General features: G+C 39.8%; 1 protein-coding gene across 1 annotated transcript; it reads right to left on the reverse strand.

The window, feature by feature from the left end:
- Nucleotides 1-1861: 1861 nt before the first annotated feature.
- Nucleotides 1862-15970, reverse strand: LOC149832500 (uncharacterized). The gene is made up of 6 exons (XM_090014537.1): nucleotides 14447-15970; nucleotides 5122-5177; nucleotides 3347-3577; nucleotides 2812-3103; nucleotides 2510-2706; nucleotides 1862-2232 (listed from the first exon to the last, which is right to left on the reverse strand). Exons 1-6 carry the CDS (start codon nucleotides 15827-15829, stop codon nucleotides 2079-2081), a joined length of 2313 nt encoding a protein of 770 aa, XP_089870663.1. The 5' UTR covers nucleotides 15830-15970; the 3' UTR covers nucleotides 1862-2078.
- Nucleotides 15971-18623: the final 2653 nt, after the last annotated feature.

An 18623-nucleotide genomic window follows, 5' to 3' on the forward strand; every position in this document is an offset into this window, starting at 1 on the left:
CAAAGATATGATTTGTCCTGCACTTGAATGAGACTATTACAATAAATCCAAAATGCTGATGGTGTAAGTGTATTTTCAAGTAGTTAAATTCATTATTCCTTAGTATATAGTACTATAGCATCGTATTTTTCAGCATCTCCAACGACCATGCATGATGAAGATCTTCAGCATGTCATTGATATAATTTGAATGTTGCATTCACTTTGTCACTTTAATTTAAATTAGGAAACCATTAAAGCTCCTGGAAACATTCTTGAACTGAAGGTTTATCAGTTGAATCTGCCATTTGCTTTGTTTGATGACCAGACTCAGAAGCAACTGGATTTCCTATATCTGCAACCCTTTGTAGTCCAGGACTTCGACGATGCACTGCTCTTGATGGACTGATGTTTTCGGAATGTTGTTGCTTACCTATATCCAGAATTAAATTTATGTTTTATCCTTTCTTCTTTGTCCAAGCTTGTTGCGAAGTGTGCATTGTGGCTCACAGAAATTGCTGTACGTAATTCAGCTCCTATGTTTATTATGTTAGCATTGTTGATCTTTTTCAGTTATTGATCAAATGCATAAACCAAAAAAAGTATGGATGATTGACACACTGATCAATCCAACTAGTTCTACAAGTGAGATGCATCAATCGTTAGGCACTTGAAATATAACTGGTTTTGTATCCATCACCTTAGGGGGGTAGTGTTTGATAACCCTGGATTTCATTATGGAGATCCTTGGATTTGAAATTCAAGCATCTTAAAACGTGGGAGGCGTGGTGGGGGGTCAGTTCTGGAAGCAAGGATCTTAAAACGTGGGAGCTATTTGGCGGCATCGAGTGTGGCGGCCATAGTTTAGCAGGATTTTCCGGTGGGGTCAGTCTCCCTATCTGACAATGATTTCTCTGTCTGTGTGTGTGTGTGTGCGCGCGTGAGAGGGAGAGAGAGAGAGAGAGAGAGAGAGAGAGGGAAACAATAATGATCTACCTACTTGTCATTGACATTTCTCATGATATGGTGGGCGATAATGATGATGACACAACTAATTGTCATTATCTAAATTTCACTGTGCAACCATAAATCCAACTGCACTTCACAAATGAGTATTTAGTAGGTAATTAATCCGCATTAGTACAGGAGTTCGTTGCATTGTCACTTTTAGGATATCCATCGAGATGGGTGAAGGTGGAGTTCTGAATTCTTAATCTCGTGATTCAGCTATAGATCAAGCTAGCGTACCTATTGAGTGAGTGACTCTGTTTGGGAGTAGGTTACCGAAGGAGTTGCGATGTAACAGGAGACCGTTATTTGACGTGGCAAGATAAGCATTTGGCTGACGTTTGGGAGGAGTTGGAGGGAGGCGATATTTTGCGCTGAAAATCAGCCTACCCTAATGCACATTTGAACTCCCCATAGAAAGAGGAGGTATTTGCAATAGATTCCGGTGAGTATCGTAAACATTGGATGTTTCAAAAATTTTACTACAGTAAATTCTCTATTTACTATGCCTCCTACCTCGGTTGTTTATCTACTCAAATACCATGCTATGGGTTCCCAAACATGGTGAGGAAACAGTAGTAGTTGAATGCCTGAATCTTTTAATGAGTAATGCTTCCAAACAAAAGAGGGAGTCCACAGCTCCTCCTAAATTCATTTTCCTTGAAATCCACTTCCCCTTCCCCCAACTCCTTATAACTTCCTCCAACACGGGTTCCCAAACAGAGCTTAAAGGGCTTTTGAATCCCTGGATGAGAGAGAGAGAGGGGGCCTAAAATGGAAAATTTATGTAGCCAAACGTGGTGTTCAGAAAGTGAAAAACTGTGACTTGCCAATCACCTCCCATTACAAGATAAGCACAATAAAAAATTTCTAAAGATCATTGATTCACACCTTACACCTGAACTGAGATACTATATGAGCCAAAGCTACCAAAACCAAATTATTATATACAACATTTCTAAGGATTTCAAATCTCATTTACTTCTATACGTGTGAAGTGCCTACCATCAATTCACACAGACTACTACCATCTCACAAATTTTCTATCTGATTTTTTTCCTAATATATTCTTCTTTGGGATGTTTAGGTATCTCACACATTTAATGACCAATCATAATTCTTGTAGACGATATTGAAAGGTGCACCATCACTAAGTATGTGAGTCAAAAGACCAGCCTTTGTTGCATCCAAGTGGTTGAGGACCCAATTTAGGAAGTCTTTTTCTTGGCCAAAATCTGCACTGTACCTGAGAATAAGAAGTAACATCAGATTAAGGCCGTGTTTTTGGTTACCAAGTTCATGAACTCCAATGTCAATAAACAGTTGACTCTATGAAGTGTTTGAAGGATAATCTAGCCTAAACCAAGACTTGATCTATACTTAAAATGACTTAAATCAGCAGACCTAGACTGGATTGATTAGTACATGACTAGGATCAAGTTTGACCCATTCCTATATGCGTTCAAACATGGTCCGAGTCACCCAGCTCAAAGTAGGTCCGTTTGAGCTGGTCCGAAGCTTACCACTTGATGATTTTGTTTAGAGACACAGTCCTCTTCTCCAAATCCACGTTTAGGCCATCTTCGCGGAAGAATTCCCTGGTAGCAAATCTTAACTCCGCCTCTATGCTCTCGGCCGAGAAAAACCAAATCCTTGGGCTAGACTTTGTGCCATCGCAGAGTCCAAAATGGATCAATGGGTTAGGCTTTGGGAGCACGAACTGAAAGGAAACATGAACATTGGGTCAGTCATGTGTGCAAAGACAGTATGACAAAGAACAACCGATCATACACTGCAGATGCTAAAACTTGTTTCTCACAAGTACCTGTTGGCGTTTGTCTGCAGTGCCAAATGGTTTAGCGAGTGAATACGGTTGCCGTCTGTTGCACCGAAGGATGCCATTCTTTATGGCTGAGAGCGAGTATGGTTGGCCGCCGATGATGTACTGAAACTCGCCGAAGAGCGCTCCCCAATCCATCACTCCCTCCGGCCGTCCCATCTTTATGAGTGCATGGATCACCATGGCATTGTATATGTTCAGGAAGAAGGCCAGCCTCTCATCTATAGATAGAGCTGACATATCTACCCGTTGTAGATCTTGAACAAGATTTACATACCTGCAAAAGCAAAGATTTTGGTTAAGCATCTTTGTCCAATAGTTATGCTCTATAATTCAATCTGTCATTTGTGCTACTGGTATCCATCATCTTATGAGTCGTGTAAATGCTGATCTACATAATTGGATATTTCTCACATCCGGGTTTGAATTTGGGATTGTTTCTTAGAATTTGAGAAATCAAATTTGGTTGGTATCAATCTGATCTGTTTGAAAGAAGGAACCAAGCAAGGGGGACATCGACCTTCGGAATTCTTCGCTCATGCCAATGCGAGCATAGTCAACGTGATGCCGGTCGTCGGATGCATAGCTCTCGAGTATGGCGAGCATGATCTTGGTAAGCCTCTGACCCACTTGGATCGCCGGCTTCGGCTCCTCGTCGTTGGTGGATCCCCGGAAGTTGAAGCATTTGGGTATGAATTGCTCATGCTCCAGGAACCGATAGAAGTGGTTACCATCCTCGAAATCGTTCTCCCTGCAGTTATCCAAACCAATGTGTGAGACAAGCCCCTGTATGCCAATTGTTCACCCACTAGTCATAAAGGGCGGTTTCGCACCAAAAGCTACGAAGAGAGATGTATTGTTTACAGTCGATTACACATACTATCTAATTGGAAACGCTCTTTTTTCACATTTTTTAGCTTTTTTCAGGATCCTTAATCTTACAAGAAAGAGGTACATGTACTGAAGTGAAGTCAATTCCTTTGCCCTCTTCCTTCCTAAACCAACCAATGGAGATCGAAGGGTATCTTCTTCAGATTCTTATCCAGTGGAACCCTCTGCCTTAAGACTATTTTGAAAAAAAATAAGAATTTCATTCCCTTCCCACTAATAGCAAGGCAAGGGCCTTCTAACTCTGCTTCTTTAGCTTATTCTCTTACTTCAGATCTGAACTGCAGATATAATCTACATTAATTGTTTAGTAAAGATAGATAATCTAAAATAAAAAAAATGTCTAGTAGAAAGCTTTTTTTGGATCATGAGTTTGTGTTTTGTGCAAGATTTTAAAGATCTTAAAAAATCAACAATCCTCAATGTACTAAAATTTTATAAAGATCATATTTATTTTATGTTGAATTGCCCACAAGGGCTCAGCTCATCTGGTAGGGGTGATTTGTGAATGTCACCAAGTTGACCGGACTTCACATGTTGGAAACCCACAGATGGCATCCATTGCCACAAGGTCAAAGCTGGATGTTCTCCCGGTGGTCTTGGGGGAGGCTCGAGGGTTTTACCAACCAGAGGCCAGCTAATGTGCGGTCCGTGATTTGGGAGGAGGGTTTTTTTTTCCTTGGATTATCCAAAAAAAAAAAGAGTATTTTTATGTTGGAAAACACAATCTAAGCTATGATTCCCAACAAATATGCTAAACACACTTGTGGGTGGAATCGAGTTAGTACGTACAGCTTGCACCTATGATTTTGGAACTCGATATTATGTACAGTCGACCGTACAAAATAAGTATCCCTACAAAACAGGGTTACATGAAGTGGGCATGGATCGGAATCTGGCCTAAATGGAACCCATTATTTTATTCAACCTGGTTGGTGGAACTTAGATTACATTCACGACCAGACTCCAGAATGATAGACCCAAACAGATACGGGCCCAGGTCTTGTTAGCCCTGAAAGGGCCACCTGGATCCCAGCCCAACCTCAGACCCAACACTACCCACTGTGTGAAGGCAAATGTCACAAATCTCGGTTTTGGGATTTTCTAGGCAAGGAACATGACAAAAAAGTTCTTGTTTTTTCAGGTAATCTCAGATAAATATCAATACACATGAGATTTAAAAAATTTAAGAAAAAATACACCAAACATAAATAGAATCTTAAAGATTTGTGAATTATCGTGATAATATCATGATAAAACCGTGATATGTTCAGAATATTATGGGATATATTCAATTTGTTAAAATCGTGATATGTTCTTGTTATGAGATATTATTCAGGATTTTATTGTTTTTGGATATTATCACGATAAAATTAAAAACATCGGAGAGAGAGAGAGATTGCTTACTGAAATACGTGGTGGAAGAAATGCTTCCTCGCAAGCTCTCTTGCCACCTCGATTGCCTGCAACACAACAAGGCCCCGTTATTAACAAAAGAATTTCTGAACCAGCACCCCCAAATTTGCAGTTTCAATTTAAATCTTCAGAAAATTAAGGAATGTTCAATATACGTTCTTCAAGAAATATATGTTTCCAATTAATAGTTTTCTGTTTCCTCAAAAAAAAAAAATAGGTTCCTTTTTCTCATCATATAATAATATTATCGCTGCCAAGAGACATCATTTTCAAAAAAATGAGTGTATGCTTCAATGGATGTGTGGATATACATTAAAAGATAAGAAGGTAGGCATTGCATCCATTGAAAATAAGAAGATGAGTGAGAATAGTTTACGATGGTTTGGGCATATTCGGATAAGGCCTAATGATGCTCCGGTTAGAAAGATGGAAAAATGGAAAAATATATTAGCTAAAAGAGGTCAGGGTAGGCCTAAGAAGACTTGAATATGAATGCTTTGAACCTCACGGAGGACATGACATTGGATAGAAATGATTGAAGGAGAAGGATTCATGTGGAGGACCTACAATGGTTTTCTTTTTGGTTCATATCGCCGACCCCAATTGTTTGGGATGAAGGCGTTGTTGTTGTTGTATAATAATATTATCGTTGTCTACCCAAACTTCAACCTTAATGAATGTCCAAAGATATATAAACCAGAACCAATGAGTTCCAGCAAGCATTTAAAAGCACCTCGTGGGAAAACGGTGCTCTGCGGTGGACCTCCTGTTTTTTCCTGCAGGACGTGCATTTCCGTATGAAAATATTTCCTCAAAAGGAGGCTGGGGAAGTGTTTTCTTACAGGAAAGGACATGTTTCTCAAGAAAGGGCTGTCTTCTCCTTCGTCGAAAACAAACGTGTCCTCAGAGTGCGCCTGTTATCACAGAAAGTGCAGCATTTTGTGCAGCTTTCAGGCTCAAAACATACAGAAAAGGGAAATAATGCTCAGTCCTATTTTTGCTTTCGGGTTAAACGCCCAAAAAACGTGGAAAGGGTCATAGACTACATTTTTCCCGTGAAGATGCTGGAAAGAGCATTTTGAAACAAAGCAGGTTATATGTGAAATGAAATGGGGATCTTCGAAACACGAGCTTTGATTAACAAGAGCAAGTGTCAAGAATGACACTAAAGCATAACCCTTAAAAAGGGTATAACTGGAAACAAAATAAAAAATGTATTCTTTATTGATATGAAAAACCAATTGCTTAAGAAGCATTGGAGTAAAATACAAGAGGGGCTGCACCCCTTTATATACACAGCTGAAAGAGGACTCAATAGAGCTGTTGGGCACAGTCCAACAGCTCTATTTAGAGCTGTTGGAATGTGTCAGTCCAACAGCTCTATTAAGAGCTGTTGGACTGTGTCAGTCCAACAGCTCTATTGCTAGTCAAGTCTGGACAGGACTTGACTAGCAACAGTCATTCTAGTTCAAACTGAACTAGATGACATAAAAACAAAAAATAAAAATAAAGGAAAAAAATACAGAAAAGAAAGAAATTAAAAATGTATTTATATATATATATATAATAATATAATATTATTATATATACATATATATACAGTTTTACATTTTAACAATATGTTCCCCCCCCGAACAGGGCAGTTAGCTACATCTCATGATCGGGGGTCCCAAAGAGCACCACGTATGTAAGCATGTGCATCTCGTATCCCCATGTTTGTCAGCATTAATTAGCGTTGGAGTTTGATAAGATTGCAAAGACTTAAGTACCCTCTCCTCCATTGGTGCAAAAAAATGACGGTTCTTGAAAAGGAGTGGTTGTAAAGACTTAAGTGCCCCGAAGATGATTATTTAAGACCCAGTCTCTGCACTGCAGGATTATCCGAGAAAGAAATCTCCCCTGGAGGAGGCCATGAACATCAACCCTCTCACTCTCTCTCTCCCTTCTATTTCTGCTTCTGTGCACATCCATTAGAAGATCATATATTGCTCCATCAAGCACCGACTGACCTATACATTGACTCTTGTGAAGCCTGATTCAGAGTTTTTACCCTTACAGGAGGCGGGTTTGGGGGCTCCTCCCAGCGTGGGTATCATCATTCAACTAAATGAGTTGTAGATCCTGATTCAGAGTTTTTACCCTTACAAGAGAGGGGTAAAACCTCATCTCACTCTCTCATCCTTCTCTCTCTACTTCTGTGCACATCCAACAAACGATCCAACATTTCTCCATCAAACACCGACTGACCTGCACACTAACTGTAGCATCGTTCAACTTGATGAGTTGTGGAACCTGATTTAGAGTTTTTGCCCTTACAGGAGGGGGGTTTGGGGGCTCCTCCCAACGTGGGTAGCATCATTCAACTTGAAGAGTTGTGGAGTCTGATTCAAAGTTTTTATCCATTTATATTTTAAGGCATTAGATCTCATTTTTGAACATCCACGCATGTGCAGTTTGCTTTCATCATGTTCAGTTGCTTTCTAAATTATACTTTGAATTCTTGTGCATTTTAGATCTATCGATTTGTATGCAACCAGAGCTCATTTTAACTTGAATTTTTTACTGCAACTTCATGCATATGTCTTCATGCTCTCCACCAAAAATCAGATCATTCTGAGTTTGTTTGACCCACTTTAAAAATCGAGATTCAAAACTTGTTATTTTGCACCGTCAGGATTTTAGCAGAATCAGGACCAACTTGCGGAAGTGATTTCTCCCTAACCAGAGATGATCTTTCCGATCCGTAAAAAGGGTTGTTTTCTAAATTTAATCTAGTTTGTTCATACCAAATTTCAGCGATTTATATGGTGTTTTCGTACCAGTTTCGGGTCAAAAACCATAACCCTGTCACCCTGTGTCATTTTAACGGCTCAGATTTTGATCCATTTTGTTTGAATTTTATTTTCCTAATGGAAGATCATTTTTCAATTCTGTAAAACAGGTTCTCTTTGTTTATGTGTCTAGTTCATCCCTGTAAATTTTCAGAATTTTTCATGGTCAATTATTATTTTATTTTGATTAAATACCAGAACCTTGTATCAAGATTTTATAAATGTTCTGATTTTGGCCCCCATATCATGACTGTTGTAGCACTTCTTCAACAAATCGTTATTTGATTGGCAATATTCTTCAGCAAATTATTGTTATGATTTTTTTGAGTCTCTACTATGATTTGTAGTATTTTTGGGTCTCCAACGAGCCTCACAATGATTTATAGTGTTGTTCGATCTTTTAACTATGATTTATAGTGCTTTGGGGTCTCCAACGAGCCCCACAACGATTTGTAGTGTTTTTCGGTCTTTTAACTATGATTTATAGTGCTTTGGGGTCTCCAACGAGCCCCACAACGATTTGTAACGTTTTTCGGTCTTTTAACTATGATTTATAGTGTTTTCGGGTCTCTAACGAGACCCACAGCGATTTATAGTGTTGTTGGACCTCGCTATAACGATTTGTAGTGCTTTTTGGCTAAACACTACAGCGATTTGTGATACAAATCGCTATCCGAATCATGACCAACTTGTCAGGGTCATATCTCCCTAACCAGAGATCGGATTTCAAATCCGTAAAAAATGGTGTCTTCGTTATGAAGTCTAGTTTATTCCTGTAAATTTTCAGCGATTTCTATGGTCATTTGATACCTCATTTGGATCTAAAACCAGACCCCTATCAGTCTGCCTTATTTGAGTGACATAGGTTTTTATTTCATTTTGTAAGAGTCATATCTCCCCAACGGAAGATCATTTTTCAAATCCGTAAAAAAGGTTTTCTTCCTCTATGTGTCTAGTTTATATCTGGAAAGTTTTATAACTTTTTATGCTCATTTGATATTTCGAACATGTTAAAAACCGAGACATGTTATAAAACTTAAAAAGTTTGAAACTTCCTTTATGTGTCTCGATTTTTAACAGGTTTGAAATATCAAATGAGCATAAAAAGTTATAAAACTTTCCAGATATAAACTAGACACATAGAGGAAGAAAACCCTTTTTACGAATTTGGAAAATGATCTTCCGTTGGGGAGATATGACTCTTACAAAATGAAATAAAAACCTATGTCACTCAAATAAGACAGACTGATAGGGGTCTAGTTTTAGATCCAAATGGGGTATCAAATGACCATAGAAATCGCTGAAAATTTACAGGAATAAACTAGACTTCATAACGAAGACACCACTTTTTACGGATTTGAAATCCGATCTCTGGTTAGGGAGATATGACCCTGACAAGTTAGTCCTGATTCGGATAGCGATTTGTATAACAAATCGCTGTAGTGTTTAGCGAGAAACACTACAAATCGCTAAACACTACAGCGTTATCCAAATCAGGACCAACTTGTCAGGGCCATATCTCCCTAACCAGAGATCAAATTTCAAATCCGTAAAAAGTGGTATCTTTGTTATAAAGTCTAGTTTATTCCTGTAAATTTTCAGCGATTTTTATGGTCATTTGATACCCCATTTGAATCTAAAACCAGAACCCTATCAGTCTGTCTTATTTGAGTGACATAGGTTTTTATTTCATTTTGTAAGAGTCATATCTCCCCAACGGAAGATCATTTTCCAAATCCGTAAAAAGGGTTTTCTTCATCTATGTGTCTAGTTTATATCTTGAAAGTTTTATAACTTTTTATGCTCATTTGATATTTCAAACCTGTTAAAAATCGAGACACATAGAGGAAGTTTCAAACTTTTTAAGTTTTATAACATTTTATAACATGTCTCGGTTTTTAACAGGTTCGAAATATCAAATGAGCATAAAAAGTTATAAAACTTTCCAGATATAAACTAGACACATAGAGGAAGAAAACCCTTTTTACGGATTTGAAAAATGATCTTCCGTTGGGGAGATATGACTCTTACAAAATGAAATAAAAACCTGTCACTCAAATAAGGCAGACTGATAGGGGTCTGGTTTTAGATCCAAATGGGGTATCAAATGACCATAGAAATCGCTGAAAATTTACAGGAATAAACTAGACTTCATAACGAAGACACCACTTTTTACGGATTTGAAATCCGATCTCTGGTTAGGGAGATATGACCCTGACAAGTTGGTCATGATTCGGATAGCGATTTGTATCACAAATCGCTGTAGTGTTTAGCGAGAAACAATACAAATCGCTATAGCGAGGTTCAACAACACTATAAATCGCTGTGGGTCTCGTTAGAGACCCGAAAACACTATAAATCATAGTTAAAAGACCGAAAAACACTACAAATCGTTGTGGGGCTCGTTGGAGACCCCAAAGCACTATAAATCATAGTTAAAAGATCGAACAACACTATAAATCATTGTGAGGCTCGTTGGAGACCCAAAAATACTACAAATCATATTAGAGACTCAAAAAAATCATAACAATAATTTGCTGAAGAATATTGCCAATCAAATAACGATTTGTTGAAGAAGTGCTACAACAGTCATGATATGGGGGCCAAAATCAGAACATTTATAAAATCTTGATACAAGGTTCTGGTATTTAATCAAAATAAAATAATAATTGACCATGAAAAATTCTGAAAATTTACAGGGATGAACTAGACACATAAACAAAGAGAACCTGTTTTACAGAATTGAAAAATGATCTTCCATTAGGAAAATAAAATTCAAACAAAATGGATCAAAATCTGAGCCGTTAAAATGACACAGGGTGACAGGGTTATGGTTTTTGACCCGAAACTGGTACGAAAACACCATATAAATCGCTGAAATTTGGTATGAACAAACTAGATTAAATTTAGAAAACAACCCTTTTTACGGATCGGAAAGATCATCTCTGGTTAGGGAGAAATCACTTCCGCAAGTTAGTCCTGATTCTGCTAAAATCCTGACGGTGCAAAATAACAAGTTTTGAATCTCGATTTTTAAAGTGAGTCAAACAAACTCAGAATGATCTGATTTTTGGTGGAGAGCATGAAGACATATGCATGAAGTTGCAGTAAAAAATTCAAGTTAAAATGAGCTCTGGTTGCATACAAATCGATAGATCTAAAATGCACAAGAATTCAAAGTATAATCTAGAAAACAACTGAACATGATGAAAGCAAACTGCACATGCGTGGATGTTCAAAAATGAGATCTAATGCCTTAAAATATAAATGGATAAAAACTTTGAATCAGACTCCACAACTCTTCAAGTTGAATGATGCTACCCACGCTGGGAGGAGCCCCCAAACCCCCCTCCTGTAAGGGCAAAAACTCTAAATCAGGTTCCACAACTCATCAAGTTGAATGATGCTACCCACGCTGGGATGACCCCCCTCCTGTAAGGGCAAAAACTCTAAATCAGGCACATAAGTAGAGAGAGAAGGGAGAGAGAGTGAGAGGGTTGGTGTTCATGGCCTTCTCCAGGAGGAACCCTTTACCTCCCTTGATTTCTTCTCTAGAGAGAGAGAGGGTTTTACAGTGTTTTTGACGAACAAGGAAGAAGAAGAAGATGACGATGGAGCAATGTAGGATCGTCTGTTGGATGTGCACAGAAGTAGAGAGAGAAGAGAGTGAGAGGGTTGTTGTTCATAGCCTTCTCCAGGAAGAACTCTTTGTTTCCCTTGATTTCTTCTCTAGAGAGAGAGGGGGTTTTACAGTGTTTTACAGAGAAAGAAGAAGAAGACATGTTTGTACTTTTTTTGAACAGAAAAAGAAGAAGACTTTGAAGAGTCAACATCATCCTCGACTTTCTAGATGGAGGACATGTTTGTCCTTTTTTTGAACTGTTTGTTTTTTCTTTTTTGAATGAAGGGCATTTTTGTCATTTTCTCAAACCATCACTTTATGAGAAGAATAGCAAGAAAGGGTATTTAAGTCTTTGCAACAACACCAGAGTCCGATGCAAAGTTATGTCAACATACATGGGAATACGAGCCCCATGTGCTTGTATACGTGGTGCTCATTCAAAGCCCCGAACACAGACGTGGGATTCAGTGAATCATAGGGGGCAAACATACACCACCCTCTCATTTTGAAAGCTACAACATCACACTGCTTGCTTGGGTTTGGAGCCCACAGACATACCAGTGGGCCAGTATGGATCGCCCAAAGCTTGAGAGAGACAAGCCACTTTTGTTACTAAAAAAAGGTTACAAACCCAGAACATGGTTGGCAGGGATGCACATGGGCTGGAATTGGGGTTTAAACAAATGCCGCTTCTAAACCACAACTTGGGAGTTTGGCTAAATCTGATTTCTAAATTGTGTTACATCCGGGTGTGATCAATTGTCTAATTTAGGCATGATAAATGTCTTACAGTAAGAAAAACGGGTTAAAAGTTAGTATTCGTGATTAAAAAGAAAAATCATATTTTTTTCAGCTCTAAATGCCCCAATCTGATGAGCAATTCCTATCAAATCAATCATGCATATATATATATATATATATATATATATATATATATATATATATATATATATATATATATATATATATATATATATATATATATATATAACACATCAAGGGGCTCAAATTGATCAAATAAAGCTCAAATCTATGACTTTCTGCTAAAAAGTATGGTACATTAAATTAAGCAAATGTTATCCTACCATAAAATTAGTACAAGTGTTGGGGGAGAAAACAACAATAGAAAAAATAAAATGCATAACACAATTATCATATATCAAGATAAATAAACAAAACAACAAACAACAACCCACAAGCCTATCAAACGATTCAAACCCAAACCTGCTCCAAAGACTAAGCAAGACCTTCCAAATCCATGGTATGGAATGGTTGGCTGTTGGCACAGACTCACCTAGTTGAATCCCAATTTGCAGAGAAAGGTTTACCTATAGGGGTGATAATCGAGTCAGATGTATACCGACCTGGATAGTGGCGATGACGTCCATTTGAATCAAGTAGTGGAATGCCCCCCCCAAACCCAACCCTACTAAAGTCATCTATTGTATTAGGCAGGATCTGGGTCCGGTCCAATCTGATCTATCCAACCAAGCGAGAGCAGATCTTGTCAAATCACTTTAAGAAAGTGATTTGACATCTTCACCGTCCATTGCTTCATACCACATTGTCCTTGTGTACATTGTGGACGGTGAGGATGCCAAAGCACTTTTCTAAATAGTGATTTAGCATATCACTTGATCTGCTCTCCAACCAAGCGGTAGAGTCAACAGAGTAGGTTTTCGTGCTTGACCAGACACTTGTGGGTCCCATTTGGAAATTCAAGATGGTGACGAACGAAACCCCAAAATTTCCAAAGAGATAAAGCCTGGACTTTTGATCTCTCCGGATGACCTCACAAGCTTCACTGACCGGAGGGTTCATTGTTACTTCGGGCTATTAATTAGCTATCTACCATTTTTAAAACACAAAATGACGAAGGAAAGGGTCGTAAAATAGTAAAAGAGAAGGTAAAAGGGTAACTAAAGACATTTATTTACCCATGATAATATGCATTAAATGGACAAAAAATATTATTTTTTGATATTTAAATAAAAAAAACCCACCCCCAAGATCTGAGGCCTAGCCGGGCCGGGCTCTGCCTGCCATACTTAGAATCACTGTCTCGACAGCGTAAAACTCCGTGAGCTTTACCACTTGCTTTATGAACCAATTTGTTTTGCAATTTCATGATAAAAAAAAAAAGAAAAAATATCTATGTGTCAGAACTAAGTATCCCGCTTAGCCATAGGGATAGAAAGCCGATCCTGTCAAACGCGTTTACAACCACAAACCCCACTCCTTTGTGGGTTTAAGGAGTACTGAGCTAAAGTAAAGAGGGGTGGGGGGGTTTGTGAATCTCTCCTAGCGTTTGACAGGATCTGCTCTCTAGGGATCACGACCCTCGAAGTGTACCAAGAGTTGAGTCGGAGTCCCAGACTAACCCGTCGTCCAAGACTTGGCCAAAGTGCAACACGAGTCAATGGGCCAACGAGGTTCACAAAAATACACCTGATTCTTGCCCCCACTCGCTGGGCCAACCCAACCAAGTGGGCACCATGTGATCGAAACCAGCGCTCCCCTCTCAAAGGGTTGGTCTGGGATAACCTGGGTCCAGGGGTCCTAAGCAACGTCACAAATATGTGTGTAGGGAAAATATCGCGATAAATTAAAGCGTTTTTCTTTCATGAAGGAAACACCAACGAAATATAAAACCATAAAAGCATATGGAGCACCAAACAAAAACTACGTTTTTTATCACTTTCACGACATGATATCGCGATCTTGGAAGATAAATTTCTGCTTATGAAAAAAGATCACAATAAAATCGTGATATTTTCAAAACGTAGTGAGAAAATCGGGAAACCATGTTGGACCAAATCGAGAAAAGAAAGCAAGAGAGAGAGAGAGAGAAGGGAAGGGATACCTTCTTCCTGCCGCAGTCCAGTTGCTGGATCAGCGCCTCGACGGCCTCGCTCCCGGAGAAGCAATTCCTGAAGATCTTCATCCTGACCAGCCGGTCCTGAATCGGAAGCCGGTGCCTGAGAACCCTGACGATCCCGGCGAGCTCGTCCAGCCGCTCCGCTTCGTCGTCGTCGTCGAACCCGTACACAGGAGCAGCCGGAGCGGCGTCCGGGCACCGGCCGGCGGTCATCTCGGCGAGACTCCGGTCGAACTGCCCGCTGTTCCTGAGCGAGTTGAGCGTAACGAGCCCGCCGAGCAGCTTCTCGTTGAAGAAGATCGCCGGCACGACGCTGCTCCCCGTCCGCCGGACAAGCTCCGCCTCCCTCGCCGGGAACACGTTGACGTTTATCTCGACGTACTTGAGTCGCTTCTCCCGGAAGAAAGCCCTAACGGCGGTGCAGTCGCGGCACCCCGACCTCGAGAAGAAGGAGACCCGCCCACGGAGATCTGGGCCCTCCTTAAGATGGACGGTCACCTTGAGCCCCGGGATGTGGAACTGGTTGAAGCCGTCGATCACCTTGCCGGAGCTGTCGTTCGACGACGAGAACCGCTTCAAGATCGCCGAGGAGCGTTCCCTGAAGAACCGCCCGATCGACGCCGAGTCGGATGGCTCCGACCGAGACCGCTCGAAATGGAGGTGGTCCGCCGGATTGGCGGACCCTTGAGGTGGCTCCGGCCTGGGAAGCAGCGAGTGAGGGACGACGACGAGCTCTTCCTCCCTCTCGATCTCACCGGTGCCACGGTCTCCCGTCCGAATACCGTTTTCCAGCGATCTCTCGCCGTTCGGAATCCCGTCAATGGTGAAGTTGCTGTTTCTGCCGCCCTCCTCCGGCAAGAGTTGTGACGCTCTCTCGTTGCCGCCGGAAGACCGATCACAGGAGGGAGTGCCGTTTTCCGACGAGTTTTCACCGGCCTTGTTTTCCTCTTCTACTTTATCCCCGACGAGAAGCACGTCCTCACAAACGTTCTCGCCGCTCGGCAACCCTGCAGTCCCGTGATCTTCGCCGGAAAATCCATCTTCTGAGCAGAGTTCCTGCGATTTTTTTCCTCCGTTCATCTTTTCTGAGCGTTCCGACTCTGTAGATTCTTTCATTCCGTTACTTTCAGCTATCCCGATACCGAGCTCGGAGACCCCCCTCTCCGTTCCATTTTCCAGTGCTCTCTTTCCCGCTTCAGCGTAACTTATGCCGTTAGCTTCAACCGGAATACGATTACCGGCCTGAATCTTTGCTTCGTAGCCGTTTATCGCTCTATCTTTCTTCTCCTCGATCGTGCTCCCTAAAAACTCCCGTCCGTTAACAACAGAAAGATGGGCACTCTGCCTCTCCACGCCAACGCTCTCCATCTCTCCTTCAGATTCCTGGCAATGACCTGCAACAACTCGCTATGAAAGGCGAGAACGATAAAAACAAGCCTTTTGCTTCATTAACGAATCGTTCTCACAGAGAGAGAGAAGGGGAGCGAAGAAAATGATAAAATTTGGAATGGTGACCCATCGAAGAAGGCAGAGAGATTTATGGTGGAAAGATTTTGGGACTTTAATAAGGAAAAGAGAGAGGAAGACGAGTGAAATAACGAACCAAGAGAGAGAGAGGGAGAGAGAGTTTCTTCCAAAAGAGAGAGAGGGAGAGAGAGAGTTTCTTCCAAAACAGAGAGAGAGAGAGAGAGTGAGGGAGTCCAAGGAGAAGAACGTTATATTTGACTCTCTCTCTCTCTCTCTCTAAAAAACGGGCGGGCGTGGTCGGTTCAGCGTGACGCCTAACGACTCCTCCCCATTCTGTTCGGGTTCGACCGGGTCTGCTTACAATACCTTTCGTTCTGCAAAATATTACAGTCATGCCCTCATATGTGAGAAAGAATCACCTGAAGTAGAATCGGAGCAGAGTGGTTGCGGTCCCACAAAACGACTAACGGGTCGTTTAGATGCAGTTTGAGTCCGGAATTTACTGGTTTTTGGTTCGGATCTCTACCCAAAATACCCGGATCCTACCAAATATTTTTGAAATCTGAAGGCTCGGAACAAGTCAGAGATTATTTATCTGCAAGTGATTTGGCTAATTCTTCTCCTTCCATGACATTTGCGTATCTGATTGACGAAGAACCCTCTCCCCGTAACCGGGTGGCTTATGGGATCACTGACACCCAAGCCCTTATAAAGCTTACCGGTTAAAGGCACGTACACACCCGGTGAGAGTTGAACCTGGGATGAAGTGGTCAGCACCTTCTCTCCAGGCCCGCTACCACTGGGGCAACCCGGGTATCGTCAACAATCATCCAACAACAAACCGGGTTTGTTTATTTTCTAAACAAACTAAGCATAAACTTAAAATTAATCTTGTTTTTGTCAAATGGACCGAATTCGAACTCTTTATAACATCATATTTAAGGGTTCAATAAGTTCGTGCAGGGATAATATTTGGTTAGGTCGTTAGTACCATACTGTTTTTGGAGCAATTGTGTGTGCAAGCTCTATTTTACTTATTCAAACATTATGGGCGTGTTTGGCATGGTTTAGATCAATGTTGTCGGTATTGATGCAAACAGGTCAATTCGTATTGTATAAATCGATACTGTATTTATTTTTAAAAAATTAAGGATAACATTTTTTTAAATATTATTTTAATATTTTGTAATACGTTGTGTTCTTGTAAAAGTTGGCCAATTCTGTTGGATTTAGCTCCCCCAATTCACCTGAGTCGTTTGAAAAACCATTCGAGGATGGATATATGAACAACAGCCTAAGTACCCTTAGGTTTCTCGGAATAAAAAAGAAGAAGTATGTGTTGGCACAAAACCCTTATTTTTCTGATAGTGAAAATTCTTTTTTTTTAACTGCTTTTTTAAGACCTTTAACCGCCTAACTTATAACACAATTAGCGTTTAATAACTTGTCTTTCAAAACTTTTCCAATGGGTGCCTGAGGTTTTAGAATATTGCTCATATGACGTCTTGAGATTACTTTTTAATCATTTAACTCCTTTTGACTTGTTCAAATGACATTTTAACTATTTTTTTTTTCGTTTCAAATGATTAAATGTCATTGTTTGTAGTCGTATAGTTAAGGCTAAATAAGTAATTTTGACAAGTTCATCTGACTCTTTAAAATGACACTGATTGAATGTCGGTATGGGGATTTTCTTAATTAGCAAGGATAAAACTTTGAAAATATACAGTTAAGAAAATAATAAATCACATTAAAATAAAAAATAATGTTACAATATTTAAAAAACTCATATCATAATAGAAAATGCAATAATTTCAAAATAAAAGTTTTCCTGAAAATATCAGGATTCTATCAAGATATCAGTTTTTTTTTCTGAAAAATACCATGATAATTTCTTTCCTAATAAAAATCATGATAATCTAAAAATATTGACAATATTTGTTACTATAGTTAAAACAGAATACAGATTAAATTCCACTAAGAAAGCCTAGACTATGCAATGGAAGCCATCGTAATTGTATTGAACTTGAATTCTCACTCATGCCCGTGAAGAGAGAGAGAGAGAGAGAGAGAGAGGAACAAGATTTTTTCATATGACATATGATGTTGTATGATCCTATATCTAATTGTCCAATTGATGTGTCTGGATCGCTAAGATTTTCCATGTGGTGGTTTAACCGTCACTAATTTGATTGCTTAATTCCATTCTAAATTTCTAACAACACCAAATCAATTTAAATAACCCACTAAAACCTCTGAAAATACATACACACAAAATCTATAAAACGATAAAAAACCAAAAGAACACAAACCACAACAACAAGATTTATGTGGTTCACCCTCCAGGGTCTACATTAGGGTTGTCAACAGGTCCAATTTGTATCGGGTACCCGACCCGACCCGAACTCGAATTACATGGAAAGTGTCAACTCAAGTATTTTATATTCAGTTTTAATAAAAATAAATTCCTACAATTTTGTAGGTCTAGGTTTGAGATTCTATTTTGGTTAGACCCCAATTATTAGTTATATTTTTTGTTGGTCTAGGTCAACCCTGACCTGACCCATTGACAACCCCTAGGTCACATTCATAGGCAAAGCCGGCAAGCAAGACTCTACTATCAATAAAGAGATCACAAGAATAGTATAGGTTTAGTGATCAACAACTTTATCTTACCAACCAAATGAACACTCAC

The sequence above is a fragment of the Nuphar pumila genome, chromosome 7 (assembly GCF_984573655.1).
Source record: "Nuphar pumila chromosome 7, dmNupPumi1.hap1.1, whole genome shotgun sequence".
Classification (NCBI taxonomy): domain Eukaryota; kingdom Viridiplantae; phylum Streptophyta; class Magnoliopsida; order Nymphaeales; family Nymphaeaceae; genus Nuphar; species Nuphar pumila.